The following is a 22,197-nucleotide window of genomic DNA, read 5'->3' as shown; positions in this document are numbered from 1 at the left end:
GAAGCATATTGTCTGCTGTTGCAGAAGGCGAATTCAGTTGTGGGACAACTTAATGGCAACAGGATTGCAACATTCCTAGCTTATGTAAGTTCATATACACACACAACATATGTCTTAATGTTAGTCAAAAGTTTTTGTGCACTATATTGTTTTTGATAGAATGTGTTTTTCAATGTACTTTTTATAGTAGATAGATGTGCTACACTAGAAATTTTCTGTCTTACATAAAAAAAAGAATCAAGAAAAACATGTGAATTTTTAGGAGCTCCATTTTTCATCTTTCTGGGTCACTGACAGCAAATATACATATTATTACCACATAAAATATCAGAAAGAATATGTGTGCCAAAATCTTGATACAGCCGTATGTTTTTAATGTCTGGCTTTGAATATGCATGTTGATAATTGTAGCAAGCTTTTTATAAATGGCCAGTGATTCAATCTTTTATTTATTTCAATGCCAAAGAGATAAAAAAAAAAAAAGGAGCTAAAAAGAATAGCTTTCATGTAGGTACAGGGTAAAATATTTTGCCCATAACACTCATTTTTCTTTTCATATAAGACTTCAATACCTCATAAAAGGTCATTTACCAAAATTTAAGCAGATTCTAGATTTCTTTTCTTTCGATTTGAGATCCAAATAATACCAATGCAAATATAAGGTAAAAGTCCGAGTCAGCCTTTTCACACCATTTTTTAAAAATTAAATATCTCGAAAAGGAGCTCCATAACCTAGCAATATTTTTAGCTTATTTTGTTCCTTAACTACTGCTCTTTTGACTTATAGTATCAATTTAAAATTCTAGATTTTTCAATAAATTTTGCCTAAGTACATTAATAATGAAAAGTGATATTCAAATTAAATTTTTATGGTAAAATCACATGCACCCATTTGATTTGCATTGGTCTTTCCTCTGTTTAATATGCTGTCATGGGTACGGAGTACAGTACATGCATTATTTCCTTGAAATAAATTTACACATCGTATTGAATGTTTGAAAAAGCTTGCTACACAAAATATCACTCAGTTTTATGTATATCTTGAGTTAAAATGATTACATATGCCTGTACTTTATTCAGAAAGAAGAGTCAAATGCTTTCAAAGGTTTGAATACTGGCAATAGGATAGCAACATGGTTATCATATGTGAGTTAAAAAGTACTAGAATTTAATAGGTGTTTTGCATTTCTTTTGTGATGTACAACTTTTGATTTCTGTCCCTTTCCAATATAACATCAATTTTCAGTGGCAGTCCAAATTTCCCTACCTTCTTCACAGTTGACTCAATGTCGTATGGTATTTTAAAGTTCAACCAAGGGTCAATATGCCATATGAAAAATTGGGTCAATTTTTCATATGGTTTTTTTACCCTGGGTTCAATTTTCCATATGGTACTTTGACCCTGGGTTCAATTTTCGATTTGGTATTTTGACCCTTGGTTCATTTTCAGGGGGGGGGGGGGGGGGGGGGGTTTAAAATACCATATGACACTGGTTTACATGATTTGTTTGACCTATCTATTGTATGTATTGCTAATTTGTTCTCCTCCTCAGCATGCATGAAATATTTGCTACTGAATGTTAAGCAACCAACAATCAATCAATCTGTCAATCAAGGCTTCCAAAACGGTCATATATTCCGGACATTTGTATAATGTCCGGTAAAAGTCCGGCTGGGCAAAGCATGAAATGGACATCTACTTTTTAGTTTTCAAGGCTTTCTTAGGGGACGGTCATTTTAACATAATTCGCGATCTTTATGACCCAACCTTTTGCCTTTTACAGCCACACATTTCCGGTCATAAAAGTGACATGATCATTAAGTACTATCAAAACAACCCCTACTTTAATACCTTCTCATTTTAATCAAGGCTAATTAGTTGTCGAACAGCTGAAATTTACCTGTTCAGGTGACAGGTAAACTATTTTGAACCGGACATTGATCGGTCTATTCAAAGTTATTTTCTTACATTTCAGCGGTTTGCATCTAATTAATTTAGTCAAAAAGATTTTAATTATCAGAAATACGTTTACAAATATGATTTGATGAAAAAATTAAAAAGGTGAAAATGAAAAATTGTCATAACCACGTTGTTTGAACCAGAGACATGTTTGAATTAGTACACGTGTGCGCATGTGCCCAGGTGTGAAATTTAATTATGCAGCCTAATTTCTTCAAAAAAATCTTAAATTGTCATTGATGCCTTTATCTCACGTTTATTTCGAATATTTTCTTGAAGAAATAACGTAGAAAGAGCTACTTACACTCGTTCATGCTTTGCAAACGTACACAGAATTTATGTATCCGTCTCTGGTCCATGTTTTACCATTGTCAAGATAACATCCGGTTTAAAAACGAAAGTAAAGTTTTTGACAACGTTATTTTGCCAAAATAAGTCTAAGGCAGATATAAGTACGCTGATCTTGCACACTTCGAATGATGCACTGCCAATTAAACAGTTTACGTCAGAACTTCGAATTTGAATCAAAGGAAGTTTAATATCGTTTTTTTTAATGTCATTCATTGGGATGTCCAACTCGGCAACTGATTACCATAATTGCCTTTTGTTTATTTAGTCTTAAGGGATTAAAATCGGGATAATATATAAAATGTCCGTCTGGCTAAAAATAATTTTGGAAGCCCTGCTGTCAATACATCTTTTGAAAACCTGTTCACATTGAAGGCACTTTATTTTAGAAACCAAGCCACTACTTTTCTGAGTATTATCATTCTTATCTAATTTCTGAAATATGAAAGATACCAAATTTGAGAAATCATTTTGAAATATGTTCCTGAATGTCATATCTTGGTTTTTTACACGACCGCAAAAAAATTTTTGTGGTCGTATATTGGTATGACGTTGGCGTCGTCGTCCGGCGTCGTCCAAAGACACATTGGTTTTCGCACTCTTACTTTAGTTTAAGTGAATGGATCTCTATGAAATTTTAACACAAGGTTCAATACTACAAAAGGAAGGTTGGGATTGATTTTGGGGATTATGGTACCAACAGTAAAGGAATAAGGGGCCCAAAAGGGGCCAAAAATAAGCATTTTTGTAACTTCCAGACATAACTTGTGTGTTAGTGTATGGATCTCTCTGACATTGTACCACAAGGTTCCATATCACAAAAGGAATGCTGGGATTGATTTTGGGGGTAATTGCCTCAAATTTTAGGAATTAGGGGCCAAAAAAGGGGCAAAAAACAAGCATTTTTCTAGTTTCATGACAATTACTTGTGTGTAAGTGTATGGATCTTTCTGAAATTGTACTACAAGGTTCCATATCACAAAGGGAAAGCTGGAATTGATTTTGGGGGTAATTGCCGAAATGTTTAGGAATTGGGGGCCAAAAAGGGGCCAAAAATAAGCATTTTTCTAGTTTCCAGACAATAACTTGTGTGTAAGTGTATGGATCTTTCTGAAATTGTACTACAAGGTTCCATATCACAAAGGGAAAGCTGGGTTTGAGTTTGGGGGTAATTGCCGTAATTACACGTTTAGGAATTTGGGGCCAAAAAGGGGCCAAAAATAAGCATTTTTCTAGTTTCCGGACAATAACTAGTGTTCAAGTGTATGGATCTCTCTGAAATTGTACTACAAGGTACCATACCACAAAGGGAAGGCTGGGATTGAGTTTGGGGGTGATGAATCATAAAGGGGTTCAAAAAATTTGGGGGGGGGGGGGTTCTTTTTTTTCATTTTTTTTTCTTTTAAAATTTTCCATTTTAAGTTGGTTATTTCTGATTTATATTTAAAAGCAAATAATAATGATATGGTAGGAGATACACACCAAACAGGATGTGTAAATTATTATATAATAAGTATTGTGCAATAGCAAGAAATTTTCAATTGCACAGTATTGCACAATAGCAAGAAATCTTCAATTGCACAGTATTGCGCAATAGCAAGAAATCTTCAATTGCACAGTATTGCGCAATAGCAAGAAATATCCAATAGCACAATATTGCGCAATAGCAAGAAATTGTCAATTGTATAGTATTGTGCAATAGCAAGAAATATTTAATTGCACAGTATTGTGCAAAAGAAGATACTTCGTATAAATTGCTTATTTCTTGACCAATTTCAATGGGGTTTTATTCTTGAATTCTTGGGGTTCTTTAATATGCTGAATCTAACCATGTATTTAGTTTTTGGATTTTGGGCCCCGTTTTTAAATCGGTCCACATTGAGGTCCAAAGGGTGCAAAAGTAAACTTAGTTTGATTTTAACAAAAATTGAATTCTTTAGGGTTCTTTGATATGCTGATTCTAAACATGTATTTAGAATTTTGATTATGGGCCCAGTTTTCAAGTTGGTCCAAATCGGGTCCAAAACTAAATTTTGTTTGATTTCAACAAAAATTGAATATATGGGGTTCTTTGATATGCTGAATCTAACCATGTATTTAGATTTTTTATTTTTGGGCCCCGTTATCAACTTTGTCCACATTGAGGTCAAAAGGGTCCAAAATTAAACTTTGTTTGATTTCATTAAAAATTGAATTCTTGGGGTTCTTTGATATGCTGAATCTAACCATGTATTTAGATTTTGGATATTGGACCATAATAGGTGAATGTCCAATTTAAAATTTTTAAGTTCTTAGACCACATTCATTCTGTGTCAGAAACCTATGCTGTGTCACATATTTAATCACAATCCAAATGCAAAGCTGTATCAAGCTTGAATGTTGTGTCCATACTTGCCCCAACTGTTCAGGGTTCAACCTCTGCGGTCGTAGTTTTACTGTTGGTTTGGTAACATTTTTTTTTTATTTTGGGAGATAATGAAGACCTTAAATCTAAGAGAAAAATATCAAAGGTCAGCTATAATCCTTTCCCCCAAAAGGAGAATCATGATTCTAATTTTTAACTTATATTTGAAGTAAATTGTTTCCCTTTAAGCAGAGTTCGCGAAAATGGTCGGTCCTGTTGGTCAAAATGAGGCTCGGACCAGTATTTTGAAGGCTAGTGCCGGTCCTGATGACCAATGTAAAAACGGCCATTGTAGTGCATATTTCGGCACTTTTTTACATCGGTTATTAGATGTACCGCAACTGTTTCCAATAAGTGTTTACATCGGTTATCAGATGTACCGATGCCAATTTCCGGTACTGGTTTACGGATTTATTATAAACAAACCAAAGCGGCGATCTACACGTGACCTACTAAATTTGTTCATAGAGCCATCCCTGGCAAACAATCGGCGATTGAACCCTTCAATGGAGCAAACAAATACTGTTACAGCCGAGAAAGTGATTCAGATGATGAAATGGATAGTGAAGATGACTTTAAATAAGAACAATCAGAAGACCTGAACTGGTCCTTCATTGTAAATTTGCCTGTGGGTGCAAAGAATAAAACTAATATTAATAAAGTTATTTTTCGATAAAATTATGTTATTAATTTTATTTCAGGATAAAATTGACAGATTTTGTAGGACTGGCTAAAATTTTGTAGGACTGACAAATAATCATGCTTTGTCAGTCCCATGACCGTCTGGTCAAAATAAGTTTTCGCGAACTCTGCTTGAAGTACTGGTTCATTGCAATAGAGGAGCTACTATAATTAAATAGAAAATTATTCATTAGCCTTACTTAGGATTCATTATTTTTCCTGGGATACCAATTTTTATACGACCGCAAAAAAAAATTTGTGGTCGTATATTGGTATGACGTCGGCGTCGTCGTCCGAAGACACATTAGTTTTCGCACTCTAACTTTAGTTTAAGTGAATGGATCTCAATGAAATTTTACCATAAGGTTCAATACCACAAAAGGAAGGTGGGGATTGATTTTGGGGGTTATGGTACTAACAGTTAAGGAATTAGGGGCCAAAAATAAGCATTTTTGTAACTTCCAGACATAACTTGTGTGTAAGTGTATGGATCTCTCTGACATTGTACCACAAGGTTCCATATCACAAAGGGAATGCTGGGATTGATTTTGGGGTAATTGCCTCCAAATTTTAGGAATTAGGGGCCAAAAAGGGGCAAAAAACAAGCATTTTTCTAGTTTCATGACAATAACTTGTTTGTAAGTGTATGGATCTTTATGAAATTGTACTACAAGGTTCCATATCACAAAGGGAAAGCTGGAATTGATTTTTGGGGTAATTTCCTCCAAATTTTAGGAATAAGGGGCCAAAAAGGGGCAAAAAACAAGCATTTTTCTAGTTTCATGACAATAACTTGTTTGTAAGTGTATGGATCTTTATGAAATTGTACTACAAGGTTCCATATCACAAAGGGAAGGCTGGGATTGATTTTGGGGGTTTTCCCTCAAAATTTTAGTAATTAGGGGCCATAAAAAGGGCAAAAAAAACATGCATTTTTCTAGTTTCAGGACAATAACTTGTGTGTAAGTGTATGGATCTTTATGAAATTGTACTGCAAGGTTCCATATCACAAAGGGAAAGCTGGAATTGAGTTTGGGGGTAATTGCCCTAAACGTTTAGGAATTTGGGGCCAAAAAGGGGCCAAAAAACAAGCATTTTTCTAGTTTCCAGACAATAACTTGTGTTCAAGTGTATGAATCTCTCTGAAATTGTACTGCAAGGTACCATACCACAAAGGGAAAGCTGGGATTGAGTTTGGGGGTGATGAATCATAAGGGGGTTCAAAAAATGGGGGGGGATTTTTTTTTTCCTTTTTTTTCTTTAACATTTTCCATTTTAAATTGGTTATTTCTGATTTATATATAAAAGCAAATAATAATGATATGGTTTGAATAGGCATACATGTGAACCTCCCGATGGGAGTACAATAATCCTGTTTTCAGGGGTCTCCTCCCGACCTCCCGTTGAAGAGGAAAAAATCCCGTGTATGAAATTTTTCATGAATGAAAAATTTCTGCCCAACATATCATCTCAGGCATCTGGTGTAACTGACATTACTTGAAGTTATATTTTACCTGTAAATCAATTAACATGCATAATTATATGGCTTCACTTGTCAGCTTGGGTGTCAAACATACTGGTAATCAACGATTTTTACCTCAGGCTAACTGCCGTTGTGTAACAAAAACTGTGTATTTATTGGGTTACTTCCCTTGATTTATCCTGTTTTAAGTTACTTTCCTTTTAATAATGAAAATTTTTAAAAGAATATAAATAAAATATAAATTGAACAAATAATCATAAAAGGATGGTTATTAAATGATTTTAAATGTCTTAGGACAAATAAAAAAATAATAATTTGAAAATTATTTGAGGATTCTATACTTCCTTTCAAGGCTTTAATTGAAATTTATATAATAACTATGACCCTAATTTTACAGATAGAATGATTTTCTGAGTTTGCAAATAAAAACTATTTGCAAGAGAAAAAAAATAAAAATAAAAACTATTTGCAGATAGCTAAACAAATGTTCTGGTTGCAATGATTGTTTTACAGAATATGAAGTAAAAAATTTAAAGAACATACTGGAAAAAAACAATGTTAGATTGAACATGTAGAATATAAAGATGGAGAAATTTTATAAGTACAAGGGTACTATAAACATAATAAATTGGATGGAAAGTTGAAGAAAACACACTTTAAAAGACCATTTTTACAGCACACGGTTACATTTACAACAAAATTAATGTCGATTAAAAACCTCCTGATCTGAGTCCTAATCTCCTGACCAAAATTTCCCAATCTCCTGATCTGAGTTTCACAGTCCATCACATGTATGAATAGGTAAATTGAAAATTTTTAAGTTCTTAGACCACTTTCATTCTGTGTCAGAAACCTATGCTGTGTCAAATATTTAATTACAATCCAAATTCAGTGCTGTATCAAGCTTGAATGTTGTGTCCATACTTGCCCCAATTGTTCAGGGTTTGACCTCTGCGGTCATATCAAGCTGCGCCCCAGCGGAGCATTTTATTGTGAATTGTGTTTGTACAGGAAAACCACGAATTAAAATGTTCAATGATTTGCAAATTTTCTATGGGCTTGTCTGCAGACTTTGACAAAACCACGAAATCAAATATTCATGAAAAAAAAAACTTCAACTTTTATTCAGGCTAGGAAAAATAGCACTCACGAAAATAAATGAATCCACATGTACAGTATATCAAAACATTAACAGCTTTAGAGTTTAGACTAATCACATCTATTTTTGAGGCAAAATATCATGAGTAATTCAAAAAAGACAAAGAAGAAAATCTTCAGTACTTATAAAGTACCAATCCTGACTCTTTATTGTTGGGAAAAGTGAGGATTGCCTATCATCATAATTTATGGACAAATTCAGGTTATCTCCCTTAGATTTTTTTTTTAAAAGGTGCAAAAATAACAAACTAAACTTGTTTATTTATTTAAGAATTTCATACATGTTGCAAATCACTTTGTGTATTATGAGAAATTCTCAAGTAAAATTATAAATACAAATAGTAATACTATTAAAGGTACAAAAAAAATGAATTTAACTGGAAAGTGTAGAAAATATTATGCCATATTGGCCATGACAACAATTAGTTGATTTTTATAGATGCCTTTGGACAGGGCTGTATATGCCAGAGTCAAACCATACAAATGCTTACCATGTCTCATATTCTAATATTACAACAGCATGCTTGGTAGATTTGAAAAGAGGACTTTGTTTTGTCATTGATGTAGGGTATTTGAGCTTTCGCTTGTTTTTATTTAAGAGACTAACTTGTGAGAGATTTTTTTATGAAATTGAAGTTAACCTCCAGAGAATTTCAAAGTTTTTACCACAGTTATAAGCAATACATGTATTATCACTCTTTTCCTATGGAGAATTATATAGATTCCTGCATTTAGTTGGATTATTTGTTTAAATTAAATTTAGAGGAGTTTTTTTTAAATTTAAGGATTGCTGAGCTGTTACCATTATTTTGAAAGTTATAACATTATTTCATATGAATTTATATTGGCCAGACCAATTTTTAATTTCAATATAAATATCAACTTTCAATCATAAGAAAAATATAAACACCATGGATACAAATTGCTTACATATAAAAAGTGAAATAGTTTACTGTAAATTCAGAAATTATTGTGTGCATTTATTGTTGCAATTTTTGAAGAACGGACAAAAATGAGAGATTAATTATTGCAATTTCAAGAAAATCAGCATACAGTTATATGTATAAGATATCAGAATGCAAGTTCTTATTATTGTGATACTCACCCAGTTGCATTATTCACATTAATAAAAACCTCGTAATAATTTCTGAGTTTACAGTATTGTTTGTTCCACAATTGTTTGGAATACTGAATTTTAAAAGTCTAAAAATAGAATTTTCTTTTTTTATAGATGAGTGATGTTGAGGCAGGTGGTGCTACTGTCTTCCCATATATTGGAGTTAAAATATTCCCAAAAAGGGTAGGTTATCTCCATCTTTGTTTTACATGATACCTGAATTAGTTTCATTCGTTTAATGATATATTACTGTCAAATTGATTATGGTTTTTGTAATAAAGATTAAACAGACTTGTTTTGAAAAAAGAATTCTTTGGAAAAAAAAGTAAATGAATTCCTTTGTTTATGCAGACATTGTAAAGTATGCATGAAAATTAGTTCATATATTTTTATAACCTCTTCCAACAGGTATTGCAATAAGTAATGAGATACAAAACTTAATTTTTCTATCTGTAGATAAAATAAAATGCTGGTCTAAGTTGATTGAAGTGTTAATTGAAATTTACATACCAATAGCATGAGGTAGAGTTAAGTTTTGGTTCTTGACAAGAATTTCAATCTTCAAGATAGAGTTTACAACTTACATATCAAGGAGACTTGTTCTCATGCCACCTAGGGGCATTATGTTTTTCGGTCTGTGCATCCGTTCGTTCGTCTGTCCCACTTCAGGTTAAAGTTTTTGGTCAAGGTAGTTTTTGATGAAGTTGAAGTCCAATCAAATTGAAACTTAGTACACATGTTCCCTATGATATGATCCTTCTAATTATAATGCCAAATTAGAGTTTTGACCCCTATTTCACAGTCCACTGAACATAGAAAATGATAATGGGAGTGGGGCATCTGTATACTATGGACACATTCTTGTTACAATTTTGATTTGCTGTAAAACCTACATTAGTTCAATCCACCACTTTCATTCAAAAGTGCTGACTCCACGTAAGAACTACAATAGTACATCATCAAAGAGCAGCATTTGATGGTATTGAATATCACACGTAGCCCTTGAAAATTTGTACCATAGACACTAAAAAGTTATTGAATTTTGATGTGAAAAAAATCTTTCCCAACTATGATTAAAACTGCGTGAAAAAGAAAATACTTATATATATATATTTCTGCAAGAATGCAATTAGTTTAAATTCTGAACATCATTGTGAAAGTAAAGTTTATTTTTCAGGGAATGGCAGCATTTTGGTATAACTTGTATAAAAATGGAGATGGTATTTATGACACACGGCATGCAGCATGTCCAGTCTTAGTTGGTACAAAATGGGTGTCAAATAAGTGGATCCATGAACGAGGACAGGAATTCCGGAGACCATGTGGTTTAACAGCAGATGACTAAAGGAGACGAAAAGGAAGATTATTTATGACGAAATATGTGATTCCATTCATTAACAATCATTATATATGTATATATGGTAAAAAGTCACGATTATGCATTGTTATTGGAAGTGTTTTTGCAAATTTGAGTTATTTTTAATGCATTTAAATGAGTTATCATTAATGAATTTTGATAGGCCTTTCTTATTTACACAGTTCCTTAGAAAGAGCTAATGTGTTTTCACTGGAAAACTTTTAGTATAAAATGCTTATATTTGCCTGAGGAAATCTATAATCTTGCAACTCAATTTGTTGTTAGCGTGTCTTTATGAATTGCATGTAAGGATTGATATCAGAATTTATTTGTTGCATTTTTCGTTGCAAATTTAATTTTCTTATGATGTCAACGGCAGCATGAATATATTATGGAAACACAGTTACTCCAAATAGTTTTCATAGCTAAATATTAAATTTAGTATGTTAAAGACAAGATTATTATTTACTTGTGACAATGTTGTTAGGATTATCTGTTTTTGAAAAGTAAATGATGATTAGAATTGATAAAGTTTTCAGTTGGTGAAATAATGAAATATTATATTATTATTATAAGTCAAACAAGGAATTTTATTTTTTTTTTATTTTATCATATTGTGTTCTTTTTATGATATTAAAGGACAATGTCATTTTAGTAATTCAAATATTTATATATATTTGAGCGAGAATACAAACCTCAATTTTTCTTTTTCATTTTTTAGTGATATTTGAAAAAAATTATGTATGACCAATATATTAGAATGAAATGAATTATTGACTACTAATCTGTTATACTCCTCCAAATATTTAAAAAAATCAATAATGTTTTTTTTGTTTGATTTGCCAACACTTAGTTAATGTTTAAAATATGTCTCAATGTTATCATAAAAATCCTCATATTTCATTATTTTCCCTTGGCCAGGGGAGGGAGTAAAGAATTCTTTTTTGTTCATCAATTCTGTTTTCCTGGTTTAGCTTTATGTTAGGTCAATTCTTAGGAACTCAAATTACAGGGTTATTTTATATTTGTGATATAAAATATTAGAATATATCTTTGAAATTACTATGGGTAATTCATAAATTATATCAACTGGATATATATTTTACAAATTAGAGACTGGTTAAATTTTTCGTTATGCTTCAGATCTAGGTTAATACCAGTAGCAGAGCAATGCTTTTTTGCCAGAAGATGCATCTTGGAAAAAAGAGGAGGGTAATGTGAAAATTGGGCTACCTGTCTATATTTTATGCTTGAATGACTCTTGAAAGTTCTGTTGCTATGCAACTATACTGCATTGAGTCATTATATTTGGTATTAGGTCACAACTTAGAGAGTAACAAAGGATCATTCAAAATTATAAATTATGTCATCTTGACTTACATTTCATATAGGAGTGACTAATTAAATTTTGCATTGAAATCCAAATTTATATATCTTCCAGTGGGATAGCAATGATAATTGACGTGTGGGTACATCTTGGATGTTTATGACAATTTTGCAACCTTGACTTATAGTTTATGTTTGAATGATTCGTTTTCCTCTTTGATAGCTACAGATCAAAACCACTGCAAGTAATGCATGGACTATATGTTTCACCTATGCGAAAACAAGATAACATTTATAAAGGTCCATAAAAATACTTTGTAATTATTACATATTTTATATTAGTGACTGATAAAAATCTTCATTTTTTTATAAGATCTAAGCACGTCTAAGTAACCTGTTTTTCTTTAGTTAAATGTCTGGTATCAAATTTTAATTACCAAAAGCTATATTTTATGCATGAGTAACTGAATTTTTTTGTTAATGGTCCTAATTTAAGATTTGTCAAGACTTTTCATCAGTAGATATATTAAGTATTGTGTAATAACTCAGTCACCTTGACCTTGATATTGAAATTAACTAAAAAACAGTACAAGGGGATAAGCTGACATTCAAATTGTCAGTTTCAAAAGAGTTTTTCTTTGAGTTCTTTTTGTCTATTTTAAATGGATACAACATTAAGTTGAAGTTTTAATAATAGCAATATTATTCACAAATTTGTAAGCAATATAACAAAAGTTGGCAACATAAACTATCACACAATAAAAAAAGAAAGCTTTTAGCATTAAATTATGAAAGTTGTATGGATAACTTGTTTAAGTGCCTTGTTGACAAGAAAAAACATAAAACACACATTTTTAGAAATCAATGCACACAATGATATAACAAATTTAAACTTATTTTAAAAATTGATGACAGAGAACCTCTTGTTTTCTCTTTGTTACTGTAAATTCAGAAATTATTGCTTGCATTTATTATTGTGATTTTGTCATTTTAGACTAAAATGCGATTTTAATTTTTGTGATATTGAGAAAAGTCCTGTTTAATTCATATAAAAAATTACAATTGTTTAAATTATTGCGATTATAACCCTGTTGCATTTTTCGCAATAATAAAAACATCGCAATAATTTCTGAATTTACAGTATTTATGTTGCTTAATGTATCCAGTTGCTACTTCTATGTAAAACTTAAGGTCTAAATGAATTAGGTTTGATTCTGCATTTTAATCACTTTTTGCAAGATACAAAGTAGTTTTTCTTTGTTCCATTTGTGTTTCTAATGATAATTTTTTATTGGGCAGCATTTAAAATATTCATAACATAAATTTCATGATTGATGTCATCAGAGTATATTGCTTGTAGTTGAATCATTTCTGGTTATGAAAATTTATTGTTCTTCAAAGTTGTATTAGTATAGATAAAGCAATATTACACACACACTCATGGAGTGGGTGGTTACTGCAACCTCTATGATAGTCTGTTCGTTCATCCACATGTTTGTCTGTCAGTAATTTTTGTACGATATATTTCTGAGATTCTGTTGTATTAGAATTCAATACATTTATACCTAGCTTGCTTATACAATTATCATTTTTTATTTGTTCTTTAAAAACTCATGACTAGGAAATTCTATACTTTTGCATTTTTTTAATTTCCTGAGTATTAAATACCAAAGAATATTTTTATATATATATATCTACTGTTATATTTCTGTTACATGATCTTGTGTGGTGTTTTTTAATCTTGTTTTAGCTTTAAATCTACTAAAAATCTTTAGATTGGATTTAAGAATATACATGTTCTTTTCTATTTATTTTGTGGTTAAGTTTATATTTCATATAAACTGATTTTATTGCAAATAGACTTGTATGATATATACCTCTATTTTTTTTTGCCAATGATAAGCCACATACTATTGTGTAACAAGAAAATTTTATCATTCATTTCACCAAATTTTAAGTTGCATTGATGACATTTTTTGGTGTTCGAAAACTAACATTAAAAACACAAATTTTCTTTTAGTGAATTTAGAAACTGATCTTTTAGCACTCTTTTATATGAATGTTTGGTTATCTTTAACTATGAAGTTCTAAAATCTACAAAGTTTGATATGAACCATGGTATATATATAGTAGTTGTAGTGATTATTTTAATGCTTTTATAAATGCTGATATATCTTATGTTAAATATGATAATCAGAAAACAAAACTGTGATGTATTTTTATATTTTATGTGTACATAAATATGTTGGAATGTCTGACAGTCTTTCAACAAAAGAGTTTTATTCTTTTGTTATATCAATTTTACCAATGAAAACATAATTTGTGCCATTGAAAATATTTTAGAAAAAAATCTTGCCTTTATTCTGATATATCCTATAAATAGTGAATTGTGCCATATGAAAATTCTTATTTTGCCAATGTATAAATCACAACTGTCATCTTTACCCAAATTTGTTGCCTTCAAAGAGGGTCTTGATGAGAGATTACAGATTGGTGAAAAATGAGCAAAAAAATTAGAGAATAGAGAATAATGGGGTGCAAAAGTGTAAAAAAATAACTTTTCAAAATTAAAAAACTAGGTTATACAATGATAAAGAAATCACATAATTTCAGACAGAATTAATTGTAAAATCATTTACATGAGATATTTTAATAGAGGATAATCATTATTTTTGAAGATAAAAAAAATGCCCTAAAAATTTTAAGAGTACAGAAGTTTAGGACCCCCATCTAGACCCTCTTTAAAGGAGAGAAAAAAATACAGGTTCTATCTATATATATGTATGAATGGTTAATGTTTGTTTTTATAAACCATGATCCAGAAAAGTTTCACCATGAATAAAAATGAAAACTATCATTTGGAAAAAGAAAATTTTAGATGAAGAATTTCAATCATAATTTGGATGCTATATTCATTTAAATCCAACATTATATATATAAAAAAAATAGAATTTACTTTAGGTGTAGTATTTTTTATTGTCAGATACCAACATTTGCAAGAAGGCAAAAAGATGTTAAAATATTTGCTCTCATAATTTTTTGAATATTCCTCTTCCGTCTTAAGGTCCCCTTACTTTTATAATCTCTAAATTTTACATTGACTGTTTATGTTTCGTATATTGTTGAGTTTGTTATAAATTGTGTTTGTTGATATTGAATCTCAGATCAAAGATCTACAAAATGTTCACCAAAGATAAATCATTATTAAACATGTGTTTTATTTATATCCAGCAATGCCTAAGAAATACAGGTACTGATGTATAGAGGAGTGAAAAATCGTTGTACATGATACATAGAAGGAAACATTTACTCTGGGTCAAGATTGCACATTTGTTGTAAAGGTAGAAGATGTATTTGATAAATTTAAATCTCTTCAAAATGGTCATCATTAGAAGGTATCGTTGTTATTGATAAAAATAAATGTAAGCTAAACGTAAACCAAAAATTCTTTAAGACCAATCATACGAGTAGATCTAAATGAAAGACATCTTAACTTACAATTCTTGTAATTGTTGGAACTTTAAAGACCTTTTGAACATAAGTAAGAAATTAAAAAACTTAATCGATTTTCGAAATTGAAAATACAAAAAACTGTTTTAAGCATTGCCTTTTCCTTTAACAATGCATATTCGTTTCTTTCTTTTTTAAAAGTTTTTATAATACTTTTTTTTAATTTTTTAGTAGTGTTTCATTACTCCATTTAAAGCTTGAAATTGCCCATGATGCTGGCAAGGCATTTTGAAATAATACATAAATATGTATTAAACTTGCATGCTAAATTCAAATTTAAATGGGATGAAATGCACTTTCTTCTAATATTTGCAGCACTGCTGTAATGTAATTGTTTTTATAGCCATATAATGCATGGTTATGTAAGAAAATAAAAAAGATCTCCATTTGCATGCTGTCACATAAGTTAGTACTAGACATCATAAATAGATACGACAATGTAAGTGTAATAAGTGATAAGCAATCAACAACCATATGAAAAGAAAGTATTTTTGTCTAAACAATATTTTCCAGAAAAATTTTGATAGAACTAATAATGTATGTTTTAAAAGTTTTGTTTTTACTTTAAGTTTAATTCAGTGCACAACCAAAAAAACTACATTAACAAGGATGATAAAAGAAAAAGAAATATTTTCATGCAAAATTATTTTTGTCTGAACAAAAGCTTTGTTAAATGTTACTCTGAATCTTGAACACAAGTGTTTGGTATTATAGTGTAAGGAGTGGAAAACATCTTTAATGAACAGCTAACAACTGCATTTAGTTAAATCATCACACATGAATCTATTGTTACCAAAATTTTTCTGTGATACTGATGTGGAAATATTAAATGACAATTGTTATTGATTTAAATAAATGTCAATTTTTTTAATGAATTATGTTTGGAACATCCAAGGTGATATTATTTTGTAATAAAATGTTGACAAGCATTGCAAAATGATGTTGTCTTTAATTTTGTTTCCCCTTCAAGGAAAGTCGCAGAATTCAAGACAAGAATTACATTTCGGCGTTGGTCACAACTTAAACTATTTGTTTAAAGCTTTTCATTTAAGGGTGTAATAGACCGTGTTACAAAGCTTCAAATTTGTCATATGTCCATTCATTGTCCTGGACTTCATTTACATGGAGATTTTTATGTCATGTAAAGGAGTAGGCCCGGTAAGATCCCTTTTTGGCCCCTAAATATAGCGTTTTTACAAAGTTGTTGAAAATGTCACTTTCAGCTATTTATTGGAAAGTAGAATACTTTTGTTACATGAATATGGGCTGTTTTTGTGACAATGGACATGCATCAGGTACTAGCATCATAATTTCATACAAAAATACTGAAATCTTGTATTTGATGATAATACATAACATATATAAATGTTGAGACTGAACACGAATGTGGCCACTTCCATTTTAGACGAAAACCATCTGAAAATGGATAGATTTAAGAATGTCTGATTCTTATGAATATAGAAGACTTTTTTAATGAAAAATTGTATGAAAGCTTAGTTTGGACATTTTTATAGCAATTCCAAATTATTACCTATCACCTTTAGCACGACAATAATAAAATTTCTATAGAAACTGTTAGACTGATTTTTCATAATAACATTGAAGTGGAGCTAAAGTCTTATAGGATTGTAAGTATGCTTTATTTTATCACCTTGCACTTTCACGACTTGACTGTGGTTTTCTACAACAGTTTCTTCAAATTTCTGACCAGATGAACAGTTTGGTTTTATAAAACAAATTGCAATTTGGTCAGAATTTTGAACAAGTTGCAATAGGTGGAGAGCAACACTAACAGTCAAGTCTCAGTAACGTGAAGTCCCTTTTTGATTTATATAAATTTTAGATTTTAAGTTTCCGAGTTATGAGGTTTTATTCATTAGAAAAGGGTGAATTTCAAGTTTTCTGACAATAACTTTTTGTTGAGTGGTTTATATCTATTAAAATAACCTCCGTTTAGTTTTTTTTTATGAATTTCTGATATGACGTTTAGGAGTTATGGAACATTATTCTTTAAAAAACGACGGGCGTATCATGCACTCATGGCTCAGCTGTTTATTTGCCTTTTATTTTGGCCAATTATCCCGAAAACTTGAATAGATAGAGTGAAACCGTAAACAGTAAAATAGATTACAAATCAACATCTATGTAAATAAAAATAAGCCAACATGTTCGAAATTGTTGATCGACTCCTCAAATGAGATATTGTAATTGCATTACACGTTTTGTCAATTTTTGTTTGTGCTTTTGGCTTTTTCTGGAAAACTATAATCGATAGAAAGATAGGAGCAATAATTATCAACAAGATGATATATTAACATAAGTCTTAAATGTCAAAAACTGTAACTTAATTTAAGGAAATATTACCCATACATGATTTTTTTTTCTTCAATTTTTGGTATTTTGTGGAAGTTCCTGGAAAACTGTAATAGAAAGAGAGAAACTGAAAACAGTTAAAGTGTTTAGCTAGATATGATCTACAAATAAATCAAATGAGAGAAGTTGGCAACTCATTCCTTTTAGGAGGTATTGCACTTAAATAACGATTTTGACCCCAGTTTTTTTGTTTTTGAAAATTATTCTTAAAAGTATACTACCTATTACACACAAAGAGAATCTGTAATCAGCAAAACTGATCAGCAATATAAGATCTACAAATAAACCAACATGACCGAAATTTTCAAAAGAATGCTTGTTGGACCTCAGATGACAATTATTTCCTTGAAAACTGTAAAAGATAAAGAGAAAACAATAAAAATTATCAGTAAGATACGATCTACAAATAAGGAACGTAACCGTTTCAAATAAGTAAAATTGAATGTCATAAATTCATGTTTGACAGCTGAGCCATTCAGAGTCTTCGGAGCATTTGTTAATCTTTTTATACGCCCGTCATAGATGGGATATATTACGACAAACCCTTGTATATCCGTCCGTCCATCCACCCGTCAGCATTTCCGTCGGCCCAGATGTCGTTCGAAAGCTAGAGAATGCTTTGATCTAATTTCACGAAACTTGTATAGAGAATTTGAAATAGTGGAAAAACCTTTTTGATTTATTTGTTTACCGTTTGCCGTTACAGAGTAACGACACTTTAACTGCCAGTCTGAAGATCTTACATATCGCGCATTTACTCAAGTATGATTGGATTGATTTACATTAAACTTTCGATTTTGATATTTTCTCGTTATTCATTCCAGATTTATTGGACGAAAATGGTCAAATTTAACTAGATTTTTTCACATGTTGCGAACTTTCATGAGTATTCTTCGATTAAATGACTCCAAACTTTACTTCTTATTGGGATTTGTTAAAAGAGCGTTCCTTTCAATTTGAGGAAGTTCATTCCAGAGTCGTAGTTGTTATCACATAGTCCGTTTCTATGTATGTTGGCGTTTGTTTTTGTAGCAGTTCAGTGTTTCTATTGTTCCGTTTTGTTTCCTCTTATAGTTGGTGTGTTTACCTCAGTTTTGGATTGTGACCCGGATTTGTTTCAGTTAAATCGATTTATGACTATTGAACAGCGGTATACTACTGTTGCCTTTATTTATACATACTTCTTTCAATCAGTTTAATTGAAGTCTGGAGCTGGCATGTCAGTTAACTGCTAGTAGTCTGTTGTTATTTATGTATTATTGTCATTTTGTTAATTTTCTTTGGTTACATCTTCTGACATCAGACTCGGACTTCTCTTGAACTGAATTTTAATGTGCGTATTGTTATGCGTTTACTTTTCTACATTGGCTAGAGGTATAGGGGGAGGGTTGAGATCTCATAAACATGTTTAACCCCGCCGCATTTTTGCGCCTGTCCCAAGTCAGGAGCCTCTAGCCTTTGTTAGTCTTGTATTATTTTTAATTTTAGTTTCTTGTGTACAATTTGGAGTTTAGTATGGCGTTCATTATCACTGAACTAGTATATATATTTGTTTAGGGGCCAGCTGAAGGACGCCTCCGGGTGCGGGAATTTCTCACTGCATTGAAGACCTGTTGGTGACCTTCTGCTGTTGTCTGTTCTATGGTCGGGTTGTTGTCTCTTTGACACATTCCCCATTTCCATTCTCAATTTTAGTATTGTTGTCTGATCTGTTATATTGCCGATTGTATCCATTCCTGATTATGACATTTTGACTTATTGTGGATTCCCATGTCAGGGGCTGCATGCATAACAGATCACAGCAGGAGACGCTAACTCTGTCGACACACCAAGTCATAGCCCTTTTAGAGTTCATGCCATTTCCTCAGTTTTTGTTTGTTACCTTGATTTGTCTCGTCTTCAACGAGATTTGAATATCAGTCCTTAATTTATTAGACCTTAACAGTCAGATTAAAGGCACATGTTGCGCACTAACTCAAGTATGCTTGTATCAATTTACTCTAAATATTACACCGTTGTTTGGAGTTGTAATAATAAACTCCCTGTCAAATTGAATTTTTTTAAGTTTCATTTTCAAAGTTAATGAATAATCAAAGCTTAAGCCATTTGTTGTACACCTAAGGATATCCCCTGAAAGATTTTCACATGTAATTTTACTGAATTCTGATTGAATGCGTTTCAATCTTACCCCTCTCAGAAACAAAAGCAGACACCCCAAATAATGTTTTACTTAAGCACACTGATATTTTTTTTTCATTAGCAAGATAAAATAACAAATCCATTTGCATATAATTATTAAGCATTGTTAAATTTTCCACATGACTTGCAATATAAGATTAGTATCTACTTTCAATATAACACAGCAGTGCTTTTTTAAATTTACTTTGTCAACAAATACACACGTATATAGATATAAGAAGATGTGGTATGAATGCCAATGAGACAACTCTCCATCCAAGTCAAAATTTATAAAAGTAAACCATTATAGGTCAAAGTACGGTCTTCAACATGAAGCCTTGGCTCACACCGAACAGCAAGCTATAAGGGCCCCAAAATGACTAGTGTAAAACCATTCAAACGGGAAAACCAATGGTCTAATCGATATAAAAAACGAGAAACGAGAAACATTTATGAACCACATCAACAAACGACAACTACTGAACATCAGATTCCAGACTTAGGACAGGTGCAAACAATTGCAGCGGGTTTAAACGTTTTAATGGTACCAAACCTTCACCCTTATCTGAAACAATAGTGTAACATCACAACATAGAAAGACATACTATAAAATATCAATTGAAATGGCTTAACTCAATAAAAAGACATTTTAACACCAGTGAACATACACTGAACAATGCTTGAAAATGACAACTTATACCAGAAGTCGAGTGACAGTGAGATCTTTACTACTATTTACCGTAAAAGGGTAAGAAATGAATATCACGGCTTATGATTGCAACACCTTTGAATTGTAAAATTGGCCTCGATGTCAATTTTAGTTCATTAAAATTCAGTAACTATATTGTACACAGTTCAAAGTAAAAATAATCTTTTATCTCCAACATTTGTGAAAAACTGAATAATCATTTACATATTCTCTATTCATAATAAACAATACAGGTTCGAAATATTCTATTTTTAATTACCGCTAACAGATTTGTGCATTTACTTAGCAATATTAAAATGTGACATTATTAGTGGGTTCAATAATAATAGTTCAAGACATGCCTTTTGAATATTCAACAATAGATTTTGAAAGTGAATGTAAGTCCTTGTTTTACAAAAGTTATAATTGATATATATTTATTCAATGACGATTCAAAATAAATAAAAATATTCATATGTCAAACACGTCATCTCCATCATAGATAATATGAATCAACATGTTCGTTCTTAAATAGTACTCGGTAAAAGTCAGTGTATATTTAAAGCCTATCAGACAGAGAATTGTTTCCCATTATTAAGTATAGGATATGTCAAATTAAAAAAAAAAAAAAACTTTCCAGAAAACGAAGTCGTATCAATAAATGGCTACATATAACATTATAACATTTGTTTTGTTTTTTTGTTATTTTGTTATTTTGTAGAGATGCAATTTCAAGTCATGAGACTGTCGTCAAGGTGTTTAGATATTTAGGCTGGGACTAGTACATGATATTGGTCCCAGATTTGAGAGGGGTGTAAGTGAACGATTTATCTTTTTGTAATACATTTTCATTAATAAGATGATAAATATGCCTAACGTTTACTTTGATACTGGTGTTAAAGAAAATTTAAAAAAATGATATTTAAGAGGTGAAGATTAAATTTTAGCAATTATAGTACCACAGTGTCATTTTATTTTTCAAACACACCTTCTAGGTATCAAATGAAAAAAAAAATCTATGGATTTATGAATATACAAATCTTCAAGTGTTGAAATAATTTCAACCTACAAAATCGAACGATATGTGACTTTTTGTCCTTAAATAAAAATATGCCTTGCAAATATTCAAAAGTTACTAGAAGGTATCTGATCACTGTTATCGAGCCAAAAACACACCATCTACTGAACAAAATTTTCCAAGCTGCAAGACGATTCAGGTGTAGAAATTTGAAAAACATAATTTTACATACAGGTGAATTCTTGAGATTTTTTTTTTATTTTTGCTTTCACTGCATGTAAAAAGGCTGCAAAACTATTGACGTTATATTTGTAAAGCTAGCGGGGAATCATTACAATAATTATGCATATTCATAATTATTATTGATTATCATAATGAAAGTTCTTGGAAAATTGGGAAAATTGTACCGTTATCATATGGCTCAGGCAATTCTAGTACCGTTTCCCCTTATAGTGTAAATTATAGTTACATTGTATATTAAATAAACAAAATCTTTAAATTATACGGCTGTAGTATAATGTTTAATGACCAAAGACATGATAGAAACATATGTAAATACTCCAAACGTGTCTATCTTCAGTGGACGTGTTTTTCAA

At 31.0% G+C, this 22,197-nt stretch overlaps 1 protein-coding gene and 1 long non-coding RNA gene across 4 annotated transcripts in view; both read left to right on the top strand.

Moving 5' to 3' along the window:
- Window positions 1–16,281, top strand: part of LOC127709470 (prolyl 4-hydroxylase subunit alpha-2-like) — a 48,260-nt gene extending 31,979 nt beyond the window's left edge. For 2 of the 3 annotated variants that reach the window (XM_052215057.1, XM_052215059.1), the window contains exons 11-13: window positions 1,081–1,146; window positions 9,266–9,334; window positions 10,329–16,281. In XM_052215057.1, coding sequence (XP_052071017.1) covers window positions 1,081–1,146; window positions 9,266–9,334; window positions 10,329–10,496 — 303 coding nt within the window. In that variant the 3' untranslated portion in view covers window positions 10,497–16,281. Of the gene's footprint in view, window positions 1–24; window positions 85–1,080; window positions 1,147–9,265; window positions 9,335–10,328 lie in introns of all 3 variants that reach the window. The other variant, XM_052215060.1, reaches the window with a different exon arrangement.
- On the top strand, window positions 2,639–7,874 carry LOC127709493 (uncharacterized). Its single transcript, XR_007985688.1, has 2 exons — window positions 2,639–3,436; window positions 6,392–7,874. It is a non-coding gene; the product is annotated as an uncharacterized LOC127709493 (long non-coding RNA).
- Window positions 16,282–22,197: the final 5,916 nt, after the last annotated feature.

Source organism: Mytilus californianus, unplaced genomic scaffold (genome assembly GCF_021869535.1).
Source record: "Mytilus californianus isolate M0D057914Y unplaced genomic scaffold, xbMytCali1.0.p SCAF_7, whole genome shotgun sequence".
NCBI lineage: Eukaryota > Metazoa > Mollusca > Bivalvia > Mytilida > Mytilidae > Mytilus > Mytilus californianus.
The sequence above is the reverse complement of the archived record's forward strand: the minus strand, read 5'-3'. Positions and strand labels throughout refer to the sequence as shown.